The following is a 20,456-nucleotide window of genomic DNA, read 5'->3' as shown; positions in this document are numbered from 1 at the left end:
CTCTGCAACCCAAATGCCCTTCCCCCACCCCCACCCCCCACTCCTGCAAGCACTGATGCCTCCTCCCATGGAAGCCTTCCTGGTCCACCCAGTGTACAAGATCTTTCTCTCCTCTGACTTGCACTGAGCTCCATCTCACCTCACCCTTAGACTTCCATCTGGCACCAGGCATGTGTACTTCACTGCCTGCCCCTCCAGACTGTAAGCTTCTTGCCCTAGGAATCTCGTTCTGTACCCCTTAATCCTCCATGCACGGGAGCGCCAGCATCATGTATGTTGCCAGAAAGAATGTTCTCACCTACTGCTGGGCTCAAGGTACCATCTGAAAAACCACAGACTTCTGGAATCTCAGAGCAGAAAAGGCCTTTAACAGTCCCCTAGTCCAACTCCCAACCTGCTACCTGAAGTCTCCTGAAAGGTCGAGCACCCTCGGGGGCAAGAGTCATCCCTTCTCCAAATGGAGCCAATTCCATCTCAGGGAACTCTGTTCACACACCAGCTTCTAAGCCCATGGAGGTGGGTTCTTGGTTATAGGAAGAACAACTTCCTTAAGGCCAGGGTTTGCTTTCCCACATCTACCACCCCAACGTGCTCGCTGGAGAACATGGGGATCTGTGAAGCAGAACGACCCAGCCCCCTGCTGTCTCCTAGCCCAGTCAGGGCTCCTGCCAGGGTGGTGGCCCTTCGCTGCCGGCCCAGTCGTTTTCTTTGAATGGTCCCCACACCCCCCACTGAAGAGGCACAGACAGGAAAGAAGCACCCGAGAGGCTGCAGCAAAGAGCAGTGGCCGATGCTGCCCCAGAGCTGCAGGTAGACACTTGAGTGGGGGCAGGTGGGCAGCAGCAGGGGTCTCTGATATCTGCCCCTTGGCCCATCACGGCTGACACACAGCCTTCCCAAGCAGCTGCTGGACAGGGGCTGGGTTCCCAGCCACCCTGCCCTGGTCTGCTGCCAAAGTCCGTGGTGATAGAGTCCACCACAGGGCGGCATGGGGGGCAGCAGCCATCCTCACAGCTTCTTCTTCTTCACCACAGGGATGGGCACCACTTGGAAGATTTTGGCCTTGTGGTCCTCGGTATCCAGAGTCACCCAGGTGGGCCGGAAGTTGCCTTTGAAGCCAACGAATGCCATTTTCTCTGTAAAGCGATGATGAATTACATGAGCAGAAACCCTGAGAGAGTGGCTAAGCTCCACCACCTTCCACACACCCCATCACTGTGCCCCTGCTCCTACAAGGCACACCCTCCCCCTGTCACACTGGGCTGGGTCCCCCTGGAAGAGCTCTGTGCTCAGCTGCTGATGGCCCCTGGCTTTTGTGTGTACGGCCGTCCAGGATCTCACCTGAACCTCACTGTCATCTCAATACAGTGGTGGCTCAGTTTTACACACACAAGAGCCAGGCGGGCAGGGGCAGGGGGCAGTAGGAAGGGGCAGGGCACGGAGGGCTGAGGGGAAGGAGACCTCGCACAAGCCCTGTCTACTGCCGGCTGACCCTGTGATCAGCAGCAGTCCCTGCCCCTCTCCAAAGCCCAGTTTTCCCATCTGCCAAGCATTGACATTCACGTACAAGATCTCCCCCGCAACTTTAACATTCTGTTCCGTTAGAAGGAGGTTCTGAGAAGCAAAGGGATTTGTCCAAGGTTACAGAGAATAGACGGTGCAGCCCAGACATGAACTTTAAAACCTTCAACCCTGTGCAGAAAAAACCAAACCAAACCCACTGTCATCGAGTTGATTCAATGACTCATAGTGACCCCATAGGGTTTCCAAGGCTGTAATCTTTATGGAAGCAGACGGCCACATCTTTCTCCCGTGGAGCAGCTGGTGGGTTTGAACTACTCACCTTTCAGTTAGCAGCCAAGAGTTTAACCACTGCACCACGAGAGCTCTTTACACCCAGCAGTCCTGGGTGGTGGTTTCGAACCGCTAGCCTTTCAGTTAGCAGTCGATCGCTTTAACCGCTGTGCCACCAGGGCTCCTTTCAACCCCGTGCAGAGCTCTGTCTATTGCAGTTCAGAGCTTGATCGTTGCAGGAGCACGGACATCCCTGTCTACACTCAGGAATGGCCGCCTGCTCGGCAGACACACATCTATCACCGCTGGCTGGGAAAGAGCCACTTGATTTAGGCCACCTTCTGCACATCAGAGTTAGGCCACAGGGTCTTAATTTAAAAGACAAAGGCCTAAAAGATTCTAGGACTGGGCTGGAGAAGACGCTTATCTTTCCTTGTGTGCTCCTTCGGCTGGCTTTCAGGGCTTTCACTGTTCCTAGGTTTGCTCTGGGAGCTGCCTGGGATAAAAGTCGCATATCATGGGCTGCTAGAGCTTGTCGCTTGTAGTCAGAAGGGCAGAGCAGCTAAGAACACTGGCTTTGGATTAGGAAGATTAGAATCCAAACCCTCATCTTCAACAAGGTACTTAACTGCCTAATTCTCAGTTTCCTCTTCTTTAAATGGAAGCAGTAGTACCTGTTGCACTGGCTCATAATGAATAAGGGAGATAATTAGAACATGCTTTGCAGGGCGCAAGGCTGAACACTCAATGGTAACTACAATTATCGTTACCATTATTGCCTATGGAGCTGCTCTGCACCCCTCTCAACCTGCCCTAAGGTTCTCTCTGAGCACAGTCTGGGATGATGATAGTGAATGTAATGCTGGCATTCTGTCCTGGCTGGCTTCTTCCTTGTGGGTTCTGTGCTAGGCTTCAACACTGAAGAGCCGTGTGACCTTGGACAGAGCTGGGTTTTCATTTTCTCCTTCGCTATGTATCCCAGGGAGTCCCTGGATGGCAAAATCAGTCAAGTGCTTGACTACTAACTAAAAGGTTACCAGAGGTGCCTTGGAAGACAGGCCTGGTGCTCTTCTTCGGAAAGGTCACAGCCTTGAAAACTATATGGAACACAGTTGTACTCTGCACATGTAGGGTCGCCATTAGTAGAAACTGACTCTGTGGCAACCGGATTTTTTTTTTTCGGTACATATCCCAGAGGAAGAAGTGAAAGCATATGCCAAGTCTGTGCAAACTGTAAAGGACTATACCAATGCTGGGCATCAGCTGGAATGTTGGGAAAAAGATAGGGCCCCTGGCCAGTCTGGGTAGTTGAAGTTACAGTAGGAGGGCCAGAAAAAGCCACTTTTCTGCAGATACTTGCATTGAGTAAGGGGCCACTTGCTGAATTGATGGGTGAACAACTCCAAAAATTTTCTTCCAGTATCTGATTGCAAGTTAAAATAAAGTTGCTACAGTGTAGGTATGGAGTCCCTGGGTGATACAGTTAACGTGCTTGGCTGCTAACCAAAAGGTTGGCAGTTTGAGTCTACCCAGAGGTAGAAAACCCCATGAAGCACAGTTCTACTCTGACACACATGGAGTTGCCATGAATTGGTGTTTACTTGATTGAAACTGGCTGGTTAGCATGTGGATAGTAAGTAGGTGGCATCTTGCCCATTAATTCCATCATTGCATAGTTGCATTGAAGATTCAGAGGCTGTACCCAATTTTAGCACATAAGAATGTTCTGGACACAGCAAGGGTAACAGCAACCTCCATGCCAGGTGTTTGCTTTCTCTGATTTCCTGGTCAGTTTAAAACTCAGCCCAGACACCTTACCTTTCAATTTGACACCCTTGTCTGCTCCAAGCTTTTCCAGCACTCTGGTCCACGGGCCTCTGGAGATGTATCTTCCCTTTGATGCCATTAGCACTACAGAACTGAGCAGAAGGGACCAATTTGATAAATAATAGAATAAGCAATTTGGAGTAAGGGGTGGTGGTGAGGGGTATAGGGTTGCGTGTGGTGGGACTTGAGTTAGCAGAGCCTGGAGACCTGGCCAGGAATTTGGGAAAGCGCAGCCTCTCCCTCAGGCCAAGCTGACAGACTCTTTCCATGTGGTGACAAACATCCTGACACCCTCCCGCTCATCTGGCAGCAGTTGGCACTCATATTCTTCTCTAAGCCTGGACTCAGCTCGCTGCTCTTACGCATCTGTCCCCAACCAGGACAGTGTGTACGCAGAGCACACCATTTGGAGGGCCAGCACCTATGCCAGGACCAGGCACACAGTAGGACTTCAGCATGCATTTCTTAATTTGAATGGTCTCAGCCCTGTTTGGATAGGGCTAGGTGGAGACATAGCCACAGAAAGCCAGAGCAGAAAGAAGGAAGCAAAAAGGGGAAGAGAATGAGTGGAAGAGAAGAAGGGGGTATGGAGCATCTGCTGGTGTATAAATTGATCCATTAGCTCCTGAGGCTGCTGAAGCCTGGGGACCAGCTGCAGATTCATGACCTGGGAGCTTGGTAGAAATGCAGAATCTATCCCACCCCTTGTCAGAATTTGCATTTTGACAAGATCTCCAGGAGAGTGTGTGGACACTAACAGCTGAGAAGCTTTGTGCTGGAAGACTTCTTCCTATGCCCTTGTCTACCTTGGGGTCTTCCTTTGGTGGGCCTAGACTTTGCTTGGCCCAGAGCTGGCCTCCTCTGAGCTGCAGGAAGAGTGTGGCAGGTTTGAGATATTTCTGGGATAAGCATCACGTGGAGGTTCCGTGCCCAGGGGACAGTTGGCCTCTTATGTTCCTGTCACTTCCCTCTCTGCTCAGGCCAGACAGGGTGACTGCTTCCATTTAATGCAAATGGAGAGATGAGGAAAATAGTTACTAAGTATCTGAGAGGATCTGCCTACGGGAAACCTGCTTGGGAGGGGCAGAGGCCTGAGGCGATGGGTGTGCCCGGGCTGACAGTCCCAATGTCAAAAGGTAACTTGGGAGCAAGGGGTCTCTCTACTTCCCTGCCTTGGGTTGTGTTCACACCAAAACAAAACAAAACAAAAAAACCCCACCCGTTGCCTTGGAGTCAGTTTCGACTCATGGAGACCCCAAGTGTACAGAGTAGAACTGCATTCCAAAGGGTTTTCAAGGCTGTGAACTTTTGGAAGCAGATCATCAGGCTCTTCTTCTCAGGCACCTTTGGGTGGGTTCGAACATGCCGACCTTTCAATTAGTAGTTGAGAGTTTAACCATTTGCGTCACCCAGGGAGCACTGGTAGGCCAAAGTGCTCCTTCACGGAGGCTGACTCAGCATGCTGGGCCAGACAGAAAGAAGTGAACACCTCCCTCAGGAATAGAAACGGGCAGAAGCCCAGTGGGGCTCCCAGTTCCCATCTCAAAGGAACACCATAACCACAGACCACAGTCCAGACATGGAAAAACTGTATAGGGTTCTGGAACCTATTGTTATCCCCATGTGTGTCCCATTGGGAGCGGAATGAAAGCTCTTAAAATGCAAAGGGCTTGTGTGCAATAAGAACAGACGTGAAGGAAGGTGGGGGGCTGCATTGGGCTCTTCAGGAAGGCTGAGGAGGAAAGCTGAGGGGATTGGTGGGGTGAGCCTCGTTAAGGAGAGAGGTTGTATCACAAACACACACTGGATTCCGGCTCTGTTCCCAGGAGGCTATTTCCCCACCATTCCATTTCAGAAGAAAAGCTAAAGTCTCTTTGGCTCAGCTAAGTCTTCCTGCTGGGGTGGTCAAAAGGAAGGTCATGCCGTCCAGATGGGTTAGTTCACAGGAGCAGGACAGGGAGACAGGGCTTCTGGTCTGTCACCACAGCCCCCTGTTGGCCTGCTTAGGTGCCCTCTCTGCCTGGTTGGAGTCCCTGGGTGGTGCGAATGGTTAATGCACTCAGCTACTAACTGAAAGGTTGGAGGTTCGAGTCCACGCAGAGACACCTCAGAAGAAAGGCCTGGTGAACTACTTCTGAAAAATCAGCCATTGAAAACTCTATAGAGCACAGTTTTACTCTGACACACATGGGGTCACCAAGAGTTGGAATCCAGTTGACGGCAACTGGTTCAGCCTTGTATGGGATCCCATGGCTCCCACGACCCTGCACCGACCAGCATGGAGTCTTCCATGGGGCAGCAGGGTAGAGGCAGCACCTAGAAGCCACTAGAACTTCCCTTAGTGCAAGGATCCTGGATGTTTTTAGTGTGAGCGGCTGCCCCCTTCTTTCCCCGGACCCTGGGACCAGGGATTGCCCCATGGATGGGGATAGTGGGGAGACAGGGGCACTGGAGAGGGCTGGGTTGGGCCTGCAGTGACAGTGGGGCAGGACCTGCCTTGCCCCCCTCTCATTCCTTTCTAGGAGGTGAGAGAGGGGTCCTGTGGTACCCAATTCCTGTCTGAGTACCCAGCGCTGCTCAAGGCCTGCCATACCAGGTGCTCAGTGAGTGAAGGATTCCCCTAGGAAGGCTCACTGGGGCTGCTGCAGGGCTGAAAGGAGCACTGGGCGGGCAGTTCCAAGCCTCTCACCCCTGGTCCAAATAGAACAGCTCTGCACTTTCCCTTCTTATTCCAGCCTTCTGCATCCCGTTTTATTTCAAGAAAAAGTTCTCTGGCCAAAAAAAAAAAAAAGGCTTGAAAACTACTGATCTCTAGATGATAAATTTACTCTTCCCAAATTGGTAAATCTGACTTTCTACACGAATATGCACATGAAAAACGTAACACTAAAGAAGTATATGCCGAGGCACTGCAGGGGGCGCTAATCGTGGTGAAGCGAACACCTGGTTCTGCTGAACCTCACACAGTGCTGAGCCCATGTCATGCCCATCAGAGAGTTAGCATCAGGGAAGTACGTTTATTTTTCTTCAATAAGCATTCACTAAGCACCCGCTAGATGGCAGGTACCACATTAAGTGCTTTACTGAGACTTCCTGCTATGCCAGGTGTGGCTCTTAAGTTAATTCTACACCCATTTCACTCACCAGCTACTGTGCTAGAAATGCAAAGATGAATCAGACAGGGTCCCAACATCAAGGAGTCCACAATCTAGATGGAGGGGCAGACATGTCCACCAGGCCTATTGGGAGTAATGCTTCTGGAGAGGCATAACTTTTTGGTTGGATGGAGAGACCTCATGGAGGAGGTGATATATGTGTTAGACTTGGAAGGTGGTAGGGAATTATCAAAGATTTCTGAGGCAGAGGTGATCTCTACATTGAAGACAGTCAAACCAGCAGCCAGTATGGAAGATTGATTAGAGCGGGGGAGATCAGAAAAGGGAGGCGTGTTAGGAGACTGGGCCTACAGACTTGGTGATGGACGGGGAAGGTGTGAGCTGAGCAGTGGCAGAGAGGACACTGCGGAGGGAACTGGCAAGAGAGCAATAACGCAGGCAGAATTGACAGGATCCAGTTATAGAGTGTGGGGGATGAAAGAAAGGGGGGAGTCAAGCACGATACCCAGATGCTGGGTTAGCCTGTCTGGATGGATGATGATGATTTAATCCAAATAGGGAGAGCAGGGGGCATGGCTGGTTTGGGGATTAAAAAAACCCACAAACAATCAGAATTCAGTTCCATATGAGACATCCAGGTGGCATTGTCCAAGTAGCAGTTGGATGTGAATGTCTGGCACTTAGGAGCGAGATTCAGGCTAGAGATACCCAGAAGCCACTAGCGTTTGGATCATACTGAAGGAGTGGGAGGGGATGAGATCATGCCGGGAGAGGGTGTTAGTGGGGAGAAGAGGGCCAGGAGAGGCTTCCCATTTACAAGTGGGTAGTCTCGCCTGCCTCGGGCCTGACCTACATTCACATCAGCCCTAGCTCCAATAAGACAGTCAGCAGGAGGCAGGGAGCTTTCCCAGCCCAGCACCCAGTATTTGTGGACAGGCCGTGGAGACTCTCTAAGCTTTCCCAGACTGGTCAGTGGTGCAGGCCTCAGTGATGGAGAGGGGGCCCCAGGCCAGTTCTAGAAGCAGAGGCAAGCACTCACTTGTCAGGGAGAGATGCCACGTAATTGAAGAGCTGCCATGGTATGCCCTGTAGAATGGTGTTCCGGAAGCTCATGTGGTTCACCACGTGCCCTCGATTCCCATCAACCACCACCACCTGGATGCCGTCTTCCAAGCTGGGGTACTTCTTCCCGTCCACCTGCAGACCCAAACAACACAGGGGGTGAAGTGGGGTCCTGAGGCAGCCGAAGCCCCGGGATTCTCCTATTGGGGAGGTTCCATGTAAACCCTGAAGACAGAGGTTGGTTATGCAGCGTTCAAAGCACAAAAGCCTCATAAATCAGTTCCTTGTAGCCCTCTCTAGTAGGTTGAATGGTGACCCCCCAAAAGATATGTCTACATGGAACCCATGAATGTGAACTTATTTGGATGTAGGGTCTTTGCAGCTGTAATCAAGTTAAGGATCTCGAGATGAGATCATCCTAGATTTACAGTGGGCCCTAAATCCAGTGACAGGTGCCCTTATAACAGAGAGGCAAAGGGAGATTTGAGACTCAGATGCAAGGGAAGAAGGCTGTGTGATGATGGAGGCAGAGATTAGAGTGATGAGTGTACAAGCCAAGGAATGCTGAGGATTACCCTCGGTCACCAGAAGCTAGGAGAGAGGCATGGAATGGATTCACCCCCAGCGCCTCCAGAAGGAACCAACACTGACAACACCCTGATTTGGATTTCTGGTCTCCAGAACTGTGAGAGAATACATTGTTTTGAGCCACCAGATTTGTGGTAATTTGTTACAGCAGCTCTAGGACACTAATACACTCTGTCAATGAGCAAAGCAGGGCCCCAGAGGGGCCAGAGCCGCTTACCTCAATGTAAGCAAAGTCATTCCGGAGGTGGAAGAAGTGCTGTTTGGAGCTTTCCATCTTCACTTCTAAGAAGTGGTCTTTTGTCTTCTGGAAAACAAAGTAAGACCCAGCGTGCTTGTTGGGTTTCAGAAGCCAAGTTTACGGCCTGATGAGTGGTTATCCCCCTTGTCTCCACCCCTAACCCCTGCTCACAGAAAATGGTTTGTGGAGCTGAGCAGATGTCGAGAGAGGAACCTAACTGGGTCTCGGCCCAACTGAAGGCAAGGGGCCCAGGCTCGCCCGTCAACCACTCACCAGCTGAGAACCAATGAGCTTCTTGGGCATCGGCACGTCCACGACAGCCTTCTCGGTGTACTTGGGGTAGGCTGTAGCCGTGCAGTCGCTGATGCCCGCGTGCTTTGGGATGAGAGCTTTAATCCTGATTCTCTCACAGCCCTTTACAGAGCAGAAGGCAAACTTTTCTCTCTCGTTCTGCGCTTTCAGCTTCAGGATCAACAGCCTGTACACAGGGAGCATAGGCAGGCGTTGGCTTTGGCAGCCAAACTTCCTCACCCAAAGACACTTACCAAGCACTTACTAAGTGCTGGGCAATAAGTTAGACCCAACAGGCCTTACATAACAGAGCTGTGTCTACCGGAGGGTTACAGCTGTGGTTGCAGAAATATACATATAAGGAAAACTAAGAATAAAGACAATTGTTTTCTGAGCATGTAGTAAGCGCCATGTCACACACACACCATAAAGATATATATTATCTTATTTAACTCTCAGACAATCTTGTCCAATAGGTACTGTTATTATCTTCATTTCCCAGATGGGGTAACAGGGACTCAGAGAAGTGAAGTGACTTATCCAGGACCACACAACAGGTAAGGGACAGAGCTGGGATTGTACCCACAACTGTTTGACTTCAAAGCCCACGCTTTTTCCATCACATCACTGTGCCTGGTAAAGAAAATGAAATCAGTCTTCCTAACTTCTATTTTACCCCTAATCATAATTTATTTCTGTCTTTTGTGACGGACTATAGGTTGTTCCAGGGTTACAGGGAGTTCGATTATGAGGAAACCAAGGCTCTAACTGGGCATTCATTGCTCATTGTTCTTTTAGCTCAACAAAATGCCTCTGGCTGATTCTCATGACTGAGATAGTAGATGATATGTATGGGCTATCTGGCTCGGAAAGGAGCCCTGGTGGCACAATGGTTAAGTGCTCCGTTAACCTAATATGTCATTATTAGTTGCTGTTGAGTCGGCCCCCGACTCACGGCGACCTCATGCCCAACAGAATCAGCTCATTGTGATCCAGAGGGTTTCCACTGGCTGGTTTTCAGCAGTAGATTGCCAGGCCTTTCTTCCTAGTCTGTCTTAGTACAAAAGCTCTGCCGAAACCTGTTCGGCATCACTGACAGACGGGTGATGAATCAAACCTGGATGTCCTGCATGCAAGCCAAGAATTCTACCACTGAACGATCACTGCCTTCACCTCAAATTATAGCAAGTTAGTTAGCAAGATTAGAAAGTAGTTCCTATAGGCAGGCATTCTGAGTCTGAGCAATAAATGCCAACAAATTTATAAGGCAGAGTGATCATTAAAAACAGCTCTAAGAATTCAAAACCCCCAGGAGTTAGGAGTCCTTCTGTTCAGTAGGCACACATCCTGAAACCCAGTTCATAGTCCCTAAAAACACCACTGAATTAAAGCACAACATAAAAATCGATAGGCATAATGGTAAACTAAGTTACCAACAAAAAGGATGAATTATGCAGCAAAATCTGTGTAAAGTGGCTAGGGAACAAATCATAGATTTTGAAAAGTGTTAGTCAAAGAGCTTCAACTTGTTTACGGGCAGTTTTTCATTTGGAAAAATTCACATCTTGGGAACATCCCATTATTCACGATCCTAAAAGGTAAGGAAAATATGCATCGACAATATCACAAGGACTTTATTTACATTTGTTCTTTTCATCGTAATATTTTCTACTGGTGTGTGTGGGGGGCATTTAATTCTTCCTCTAGTTTTCATATGGAAGGATTTTTCTAAATACTTTTGGGCCCCTGCCCCATCCGTTCACTCACTCCTTCCCAAACAAAAAACAAAAAACGAAACCAGTTGCCATCAAGTTGATTCTGACTCATGGCAACCCTGTGTGTTACTGAGTAGAACTGCTCCATGGGAATTTTTTTAGCTGTAATCTTTATGGAAGCAGATTGCCAGGCCTTTCTTCTGTGGCACCACTGGGTGGGTTCAAATCGCCAACTTTTACTTTAGTAGTTGAGCTCAAACTGTTTGCACCACCCAGGGACCTCACTCCTTCCCGGAGGAGGTGAAGTGACTCATTTGATTGGTGGGTTTGGGGTGTATAGCTCCACTCCTAGAGAGCAGACATTCTGGCCTGGCCCTCCATACCCTCATTTTTGGGGCTGGGCTTTATGTAGGGGTCCCGCCATTGCTCAGCTGCTGACCAAAAGATCGGCAGTTTGAATCCACCAGGCGCTCCTTGGAAACCCTATGGGCAGTTCTACTCTGTCCTACAGGGTCGCTATGATTCGGAACCAACTCCATGTCAACGGATTTGGTTTTTTTTTTTTGGTTCTCCAACAGCTAGCTCTATCAATAAAGCTGTAGTTCCCTCTTCATCTCCTTCTTGTCTGTCCCACAGTTGGCTCAGAACTTGTGTTGGAAAAGAAATGCACTTATTGCTCCTCCATCCAGTATTTGCCTTATTCTTCTGATTTTCAAATTCTGAGTTTCTCCTAATCAGGTTGATAGAGACATTTCTCTCTTTAGAATCTTGAAAACATTAAGCTAAGTGAAGTAAGTCAATCACAAAAGGACAAATAGTGTATGAGCTCACCCATATGAAATAGCTAGATGAGGCAAATGCATAGAGACCCAAATTTATTGGTGGTTACCAGGGATAGGAGGGAGGGGAAAAGGGGGAGCCACTGTTTAGGAAGCATTGAGTATCTGTTTATGGTGATGGAAAATATGGCAATGGATACTGGTGTGGTGATGTTTGTACAACATGATTAAGGTAATTGGTTTCACTGAATTTCATATGTAGAAAATGTTGAATTGGCAAATGTAGTGTTATGCATATATATATACATATATGTGTGTATATATATATATATAGCCATATAAATATATTATTATTTTAGGAGCCCTGGTGGTACAATGGAGCTCTTGCCAACTGAATAGTCAGCGGTTCAAACCCAACCAGCAGCTCCACAGAAGGAAGACCTGAGAATCCGCTCCTGTAAAGATTACAGCCTAGAAAACCCTATGGGGCGGTTCTACTCTGTCACATGGAATCACTATGAGTCAAGATAGACTCAATGGCACCTAACAGCAGCACTATAATTTTCACAATTAAAAAACAAAAAGAAGAGCGTGTGCTATCTATTTCCTTATCACTGACTTCACTATAAGAGCAGAGAAATAGACATAAAATGATCTTTTACACTTACTCCCTAGAGGATTTGCTATCCACAGCTTTATCATTTTGGAGATGTGCTGGCATTCCTAAGATGTTAGACTAAAAATTTGGGGGGAGGAGGGGCAAGGGGGGATCAAATTGCTCCCTTTTCTCCACGAACAGACACTCTATCCCCATTATATCTCTTTTGTATAAAACCTAGTACAGTTTAGCAAAAGGGTGAAGGCTTTGGACACAGAGAGGCCTGGGTTCAAATCTGGCTGTGCCAAGCTGGTGCTGTGGTCCCTGCGTTAGTCACTCTTATTTTCTCTGTGTCTTGTTTTCCCATCTGTAAATTAGTGATAATATCAACTGATCCAACCAGGTTATTGTGAGGATTTGAGAGAATCTACCGTGTGTTCTCGATTCTAAGATCCACACCTTTCACTTTTTTCCCAAAATAGTCATATTCCCTAAAATCCACATGAGAATTTAATAGCCTGCTTACTTTATTCCCAAAGCTTAACAGCTTTCAAAAAGTCATTGATGGATGTAAAATCAGTCTTGGAATCAAGGAGCCTAGGAAAGCATCCTGCGCTTTGTTTGGCACTAATTGCATGGTAGTTGTTAGGAGTATTGGAAAGGCCAGGGCAACAGAATGGGGAAGAGCTCTTTCTTGCAGCCAAGGGAAGACTCCTCACCCTGAGTCCTCATCCCAGTGGTAGTGGCTCCTGCTGGGATAGCTCTGCTCCACTTTTTCCACCTGGAAGGTCCTTATAAAGGTGCCCGTCTTCGTCGTTCGCTTCAGCAGGCGATTGTGGACATCCGAGAGGATGGAAAAGGTGGTGCCTCGGGGGTAGCAGAGCATCACTCGGATCCAGTCGCCCCTGGGACCAGAAGTACAGTCAGGTTACAAGCCAGGATGTTCATTCCACCCAGCCTTCTGGGCATGGAGAGAGACCAAAGACTTCACCAAAGGGCACCTCCATTTTTTATGGATAATTTTGAAAGAACATTTGCAACTGATAATGACTGAGCTGATAAATGGTCAAGGAGAGAGGGAGAAATGGTGATTGCCAGTGACAGAGGAGGTCATGGGAATAGGTCAGATGTGTGACTCTGGGGTCTACCTTGGGGGTGATCCATATGGACCTTTGGCTGGGAAAAAGACACTTTTTCAACTGGGCTGGCAACTCTGTGGTAGTTAAAAGACCACGGGATCTGGAGGTCCAGCCTGATGGTAGGACACATTCCATTTCTTGGGTCCCATTTTCTGCATCCAGTAAATGCCCATCTCACAGGAATACTGTGACAAGTAAATAATGTGTGCAGAAAATTCTTGAACATAAAATATAAAACCCTATACAGAGCCCTCACTCTAATCACTTCACCATACAGAGTCTCATTTCCTTCTCTGTAAAATGGTAACAATAATACCCAGATATTTTTACCATTTATTGATCACCTTGCAATGCCAGGCCATGGGAGAAATTCCTGCCATACATCATCTCACTCGATCCTCACTGCACTCCTATAAAGTACTATCCCCACTTCCTAGATGAAGAACTAAGTCTCCAAGAGGTTAGATGCCCTGCTTAAGGCTGCCCACCCTGCAGAATGGGGGCTGGAGCCCGTGTCTTCTGATTCTAGAGCCTGAGCTCTTAATTGCTGGGTGATATCAACCCTTCTAGGTACCTCCTCCTGCAGGGATGACATGGGCTAGGCTGAAGTTCTGTGAGCAGCATGTCACCACTGCCTTGAACTCAGTTAGAGCAGCTGCCCCGGTCCTGCTGCCTCTGGCTGTCCACCCACTCACTTGTTGAAGTTGATGAGCCAGATGGTGAGCTCAGCGGGGGCCGTCTGGTCCCAGTGGATGGTGTAGCCCTTCTGCAGGGTGATGACTGGCTGGTACTGCTGGTAGTGGGTGCTCCTGGTGAGGGCCCCCTCTAGGTAGAGAGGGTGCCTGGGAAAATCATTCTTGATGATCTTCATCCTCAGGTTACTCGTCTTGTAAGCCTGAATGTACATCTTTTAAAACCCAAAAAGGAAAACACAAACGAGGCTATTGCAAAGGATTATTTCAAGAGTGTCTGGTTAACATCGAACTACAGACTGAACTTTCAAAGCCACTTTCTCTTTACAGTACCCTTTTTAGAAGGCTTGAGTGAAAGAAAGGCCAAATAAGGGGCAGCTCTTAATGTGCGTGGGTGCAGCCCAAGCTGGGCTGTGCAATCCGTCTTACGTGTTCTGTGCCTCGTGAAAAAAGTGCTCTGCTGAGGAGCTACTAGTGGAAACTTGGGAAGAGTTTACTTAGTAGTCAGCAGATTTTGACAATAGGAGGAGGATATGGAAGGAGGAGGAAGGGAGAGAAGGGGAGAGAGCACGTTTACACTTCTACTGCAAATGCAGCTTCCTCTTAATTATCTGTTGTCCCAACTGCATCTGAGAGCTGCCTGGGTGTGGTGCCCTGTTCTCCCTCTGAATGTCAGGGTCTGGCCTGTGTGGCCAGTCCACGTGGTATCAGTGCACACTGGATGAATGAAAAACCAGTTGCCATCGAGTGTGTTGCCACTCATGGCACTCCCATGTGTATCAGAATGGAACTGTACTCCATAGGGTTTTCAATGGCTGATTTTTCAGAAGATCTTCAGGGCCTTTGTTCTGAGGCACCTCTGGGTGGACTCAAACCTCCAACCTTTCAGTTAACAGCTAAGCACATTAACCCATTTGCACCATCCAGGGACTGCACTGGGTAAATGAGTGGGGTCTTATTTAAGAGAAAAAACAGAAAGCAAGACTGTCAGCCACTGAGTCCCCGGGGCCAAACAGCCCAGGTGCCTTAGGGCAGCCTTGATTTAAAATACTGTGTTTTGTTTTAGGACCATGACAACCCACATGTCTCATACTCGTAAGATGTCATCCCGCAGCTATAGTCAAGCGAGACCATAACACCAATGTGCAATATCGCTGTGCCTTTGGAAGAAAGGACTTACTGTCTCCTCTCATTTTTCTTTGCCTATAAAATGAAAAGAGACATTTTCACCCTACCTATCTTATGAGCTGTCAAGAGGATCAAAAGGTAGAAGGTATATTTAAGCATTTTGTAAGCTGTAAAGTGAGGGGAAGAGATTGTTGATAACATTCAACCAGAAGCCAATCATGATGTGCAGGCACTACTCATCTGTCAGTGGAAGTTTGAATGTTGCTATGATGCTAAGCATGTTTCAGCAGAGTTTCCAGACTACGAAAGACTAGGAAGAAAGGACTGGCTATCTACTTCTAAAAATCAGCCAATGAAAATCTTATGGATCACAACGGTCTGATCTGCAACCAATTATGGGACTGGGCAGCGTTTCGTTTTGTTGAGCATGGGGTCACCATTAGCTGGGGGCTGACTCGGTGGCAGCTAACAACAGCCAGTTATACCCTGGAACACTCTAACAAGTAGTCCTTTTCTACAGAACACAAGCAATGTTTTGGAAAGAGAAGGTGGAAGGGAAGATAGAGTGTCCCACATGGGACACTTAGTCCTTGAGTCAGAGGTGCCATGTAACGCTGAAAGCGTGGGTGTAAGGCCTGAGGGCTTGGTCACCTTCAGTTAGTTATTCAGGGCACAACTCCTCACTGTCCTTCCATCTATCTGCTGCCTTCTGACTCCACTTCCCTTCTTATCTTCCTTAGACCATTGCATCAACCACTTGCTCCCATGATCATCCAATCCCTTGGCCCTTGTCCTGTCCACACATTCCCCAGTCCACCTCCTCTCCCAGGGCTGTTGAACAAGGCTAGAGAAAATCCCACAGCCCAGGAGATAGGTGCCTCTTCAAATTCCCCGTCTCCAATCTCCACTGAGGTTTCAATACTACCAGGCAATCCTTCCCTGCGTCTTGTCAGTATTTTCCACTCTCTACAGCAGCTCTTCCTAACCTTTATCGCTCTCTGCAGGCCACCCTCCACAGGCCCACTCCCTGCATTCTCAACACATGACCTCGCCTGCTACTACAGAAAGAGACCCAGGCCAGCTGGTGGGAACGCTTTCAACTTCCTGCCTCCTGACCCCAGCCCCTGTCTTCCTCTGGTCCTGTTTCCTGCCAAACCCTAGCCCCTCCGCCTCCTCTGGCACCACCCACCCCACCCTGAGCATGTACCCCTCCTCCTCTGGGCCCACCTTGTCCTCCTCTGCCCTTTCCCTCCGCTTGGCACTGCCTCACCCTCCATCTCTCCTCCAACCCCAAATCACCTTCTAGCTATTTTCTAACACCCGACTCCTAAGTCCACAGCAGTGGTAGTAACACCTGCCTCAAAGGGTAGTTGTGAGGACAACTTTTTCTTTTTTAATTTTATAGTACATTAGGTGAAAGTTTACAGTGCAAATTAGTTTCTCATTGAAAAACTTATACACAAATTGTTTTGCGACATTGGTTGCAATCCCCTCATAAGGACAACTTTTTCATGAATGTATGTTTCTTTCCTGCTCTGGGGCCACCTGGCTCAGTGTGTTTCCCTCCTGAATGGATGATTCTGAATTTTCTCAGAACTTTCTCCCCTTATGCCTTACAATAACAATAATATAATAACAGCTAACTAATATTTTCAAGTAGCCCCAGTGGCACAACAGTTAAGCGCTTGGCGGCTAACCAAAAGGTTGGCAGTTTGAACCCACCCAGCACTCCAAAGGAGAAAGACCTGGTGATCTGCTTCTGTAAAGATTACAGCCAAGAAAATCCTATGGGGCAGGTGCACTCTGTCACATGGGGTCACTATGAGTTGGTATCAACTCGACTCATCCAATAATAACAACAACAAATATTTTCAGTTCTACTACGTTCCAGGCACTGTCTAAACCTTTGCTGTCCAATATGGTAGCCTCTAGCCATATCTACTGCAAAAGACCTCTTTCAAGTGTTAAAAAGCAAAGATATCACCTTGAGGACTAAGGTGCACCTTATTTTCAATGACCTCACATGCATGAGAAAGCTGGACAATGAATAAGGAAGACCAAAGAAGAATTGATGGCTTTGAATTATGGTGTTGGTGAAGAATATTGAATATACCATGGACTGCCAGAAAAACGAACAAATCTGTCTTGGAAGAAGTACAGCCAGAATGCTCATTAGAAGGGAGGATGGTGAGACTTCATCTTACATACTTTGGACATGTTATCAGGAGGGGCCAATCCCTGGAGAAGAACATCATGCGCGGTAAAGTACAGGGTCAGCAAAAAGGAGGAAGACTCTCAATGAGATGGATTGATACAGTGGCTGCAACAAAGGGCTTAAACATAGCAACGATTGTGAGGATGGCTTAGTACTGGGCAGTGTTTCGTTCTGTTGTACACAGGGTCGCTAGGAGTCGGAACCGACTCGACAGCACCTAACAAAAACAGCCACATGAGGCCACTGAGCACTTGAAATGTGGCCAGTGTCACTGAAAAGCTGATGGCCAGTGTCACTGAAAAGCTGAACTTTTAATTTTATTTTAATTAAATTTAAATTTTAAAATGGAAGCAGTGTAAAATATTTTTCCGTTGAATGCAAGTTGGTTGTTTGGCAGGACTATGTTTCGCTTTAACTGTTGAAAATTCAGCGTCTGAATTGAAATGGGCTCTAAGTGTAAAATACACACCAGATTTCAGAGACTTAGAACAGAAAAAAAATGTAAATGTAAAAATGTTTCATTAATAATTTTTATATTGATGACATGTTGAGATGATAATATTTTGAAATATTGAGTTAAATAAAATATACAATAATACATTTTAATTTTAATAAAAATCAATTTCCCCTGTTTCTTTTTACTTTTTAATGTGGCTACTAGAAAATTTACCATCACATATGTGGCTTTCATTATATTTCTATTACTCTGGTCCAAGCAATTTACTTGCATTATCTGAACCCACTCTAATAATTTTAACAAAGGAGGTTCAATTATTATCCCAATTTTACAGATGAGGAAACTGAGGCTTCAAGAGTTTAAGTAACTTGCCCAAGGTCACATAGTAAGTGCTGGGGCCTGACTTGAATCCAAGTATTTGACCTCACGGTACTTTTCTTCTAAGCATTATGCTTACAAAGTATTTTGACTTTGACTTTGACTTTGTGAAAATCCTAGCGAGTAAAGGGGGCGGGGTAGGGGGAACAGGGAGAAAGAAAGAAGAAGAAAAGAAGCCTGTGTTTCTTCCTGGGCCAGTACAGAGTCGGAAGTACGTACAGTAGGCACTCACTGAATGCTCGTTGCCTGATTGAGTTGCGTGAGTGACAGGCCCCGAGGGAGGTGCCCCTAGCGCCCCACCTGTGCATAGCGCCCACTGCAGATGGCCCCTCTCCAGTCAGGCACGTTGATGCAGTCTGGATGCCGCACTAGCCAGTTGTCATGCTTGGTGAGGTAGGAGCCAGGGTATTCCGACACGGAGCCATCGACATCGTGGAACACAGACGTCTTATCCCCATCCATGTCCAGCTGGTTGAACCAGGGCCCAGGCTCTCCAAAGAACACTCTGGAAGTAATCTAAACAGAGCCCAAGAAAGTTAGGCTGGGCCAGAAGGTGAAGGGAAACTGCAGCCGTCATCAGGCCAGGGCAAGATTTCCGATTTCCGCTGACATTCCAAATGAGCCAAACTAAAGATGCTCTCGGGCACTAGAGGAAACCACATGCCTGACCCCTCAGATGGAGCCAGAAAAACAGCCAGTGCTCCCCGTTTCTCAGCTCCCAGACCCAGCACATTATTTTGGCCTCCACTCACTGGAGGGCTAGCTGCTGTGGGGGACCCAGAGACTGCTCTGATACACAGGCTCAACAGACGGCCCAGATCAGAGGACGAGAGGATTTAGGAGTGAGTGTGTGTGTGAGAGAGATAAAGAGAGAGAGAACTTTGTGTGGTCAATGTTTGTATGATAAAGTACGTATACATGTGTTGGGGTATATGTATGAGAATGTGCGTGTACGAGGGAGAGAAAGAGAGAGGTGGGGGATGTTTGTATAAGAAAGTGTGTCTGTGTGTGTAAGATTGTGTGTGTGTATGAGAGAGAGAGAGAGGAGAAAGGGAGGTGTGTGGAGAATGTTTGTATGAGAAAGTATATCTATTTGTGTGGGTGTTATGTGTAAGAGAATGCATGTGTGTGTGTGTGTGTGTGTGTGTGTGTGTGTTTCAGGAAGAGTTTTTCAGCATGAGTGTTTAGAGATTTCCATGACCTCTTTCAAGCCCACAGATGCCTGAGTAAAGAAATTAAGTAATTTAAATTTCATTCCTTTTTCCCTCAGCCTGCCAGTGACTGGGCAGACAGGCAAAGACAGGAGCATAGAGGAAGGAAAAGTCTGGGAAATCCATAACCTGAAGAAAATGCACCAGGGGATCTGAACCTGCCTAATCCCAATGGGTGCCCTTCGTTCTGATCTCCTCAATCCCAGCTCCTAGTCCGAAGACTCATCTGTGGCAAGGAGGCCCCTGTTTATATTCCACTCTCAGTGAGAGATTAAACAGAGCATCTTCAGGAAAGGCCTCTCGTGGAAACTGTTGAGTTTTTTAGATCAGTTGTGCTAAGTCAGGTGGCCTGGTCACAGCACAATGTATGTCCAGACCAAGACCCTTGGAGGAATGTCCTCAGAATCTTGAGTCCAGTGTGAGGTTCCTACTGAGACTTGGGTGAGTTTAGAACAGGGTGAGGGTAAGTGGTCATGTACCCAGACATGACCTATGGGGCAACCTATACTTGTACTTTTCCAGTTTGGAAGCAGAGAGAACTGGGACATGGCCCAGCCTGCTTAGAGAAGGCTGTTCAATCCCTGTGGTAGTGGCAACAGCTCAAACTCTAGGCCCCAGGAGACTTGTGAATCACTGCCCAAAGTCTGGGTTTGCAGGAAGTCTGCCCTGGCGCTTCACTCACCGGGACATCCTCAAAGGCAATGTTGGTCACGTTGTTATGGGGGCAGCTCTGCCAGGCATTATTCAGGCGGAAGGCCAGGGCACTGGTGTGCCGGCCCTCTAAGGCCGCAAACTTTCGGAAGGTGCAGTTCTGGATGTTGATGGGGCCATCGTAGAACTGAATTCCTCGTATTGGAAAATTCCTATCGAGTTAAGAAAGTCAGAGATCAGGCTGTGCCGCCATGTTGTTTACGTCCTCTGAGGGGGTTGGTAGCAGAGACCTTTTGGGCAAAGCCATTCCTGATCCCCACCTCCAGCGGCTCTCTCCACCCCAGACATTATTGATTACTTAATTCATTCAAAAAACACTCATGGGCATTGTAAGTGTCAATAAATGAATGTTTGCTGGATGACTGACTGACTGAATGAATGAATGAAAGAATAAATGAATGAATATTTGTCTAGTTTCTGCATTAGTATTTGAGGATGGTCCTCCAGTCAACTATTTCCTCCAATTTTCCCATAATATGAAGAGTCATTGGATAAATACTGTAAATACTACTAGAGA

At 47.7% G+C, this 20,456-nt stretch overlaps 1 protein-coding gene across 1 annotated transcript in view; it reads right to left on the bottom strand.

Moving 5' to 3' along the window:
* Nucleotides 1–1,008: 1,008 nt before the first annotated feature.
* Nucleotides 1,009–20,456, bottom strand: part of CEMIP (cell migration inducing hyaluronidase 1) — a 69,098-nt gene continuing 49,650 nt past the window's right edge. The window contains exons 21-29 of the mRNA XM_004387501.1: nt 19,911–20,091; nt 18,318–18,533; nt 13,843–14,054; nt 12,728–12,913; nt 8,899–9,103; nt 8,605–8,691; nt 7,777–7,934; nt 3,613–3,713; nt 1,009–1,136 (exon numbers count right to left, since the gene is read on the bottom strand). Of these exons, the coding sequence (XP_004387558.1) occupies nt 1,009–1,136; nt 3,613–3,713; nt 7,777–7,934; nt 8,605–8,691; nt 8,899–9,103; nt 12,728–12,913; nt 13,843–14,054; nt 18,318–18,533; nt 19,911–20,091 (1,474 nt within the window). The remainder of the gene's footprint in view (nt 1,137–3,612; nt 3,714–7,776; nt 7,935–8,604; nt 8,692–8,898; nt 9,104–12,727; nt 12,914–13,842; nt 14,055–18,317; nt 18,534–19,910; nt 20,092–20,456) is intronic.

This window comes from Trichechus manatus, unplaced genomic scaffold (assembly GCF_000243295.1).
Source record: "Trichechus manatus latirostris isolate Lorelei unplaced genomic scaffold, TriManLat1.0 scaffold00186, whole genome shotgun sequence".
Classification (NCBI taxonomy): Eukaryota; Metazoa; Chordata; class Mammalia; order Sirenia; family Trichechidae; genus Trichechus; species Trichechus manatus.
The sequence above is the reverse complement of the archived record's forward strand: the minus strand, read 5'-3'. Positions and strand labels throughout refer to the sequence as shown.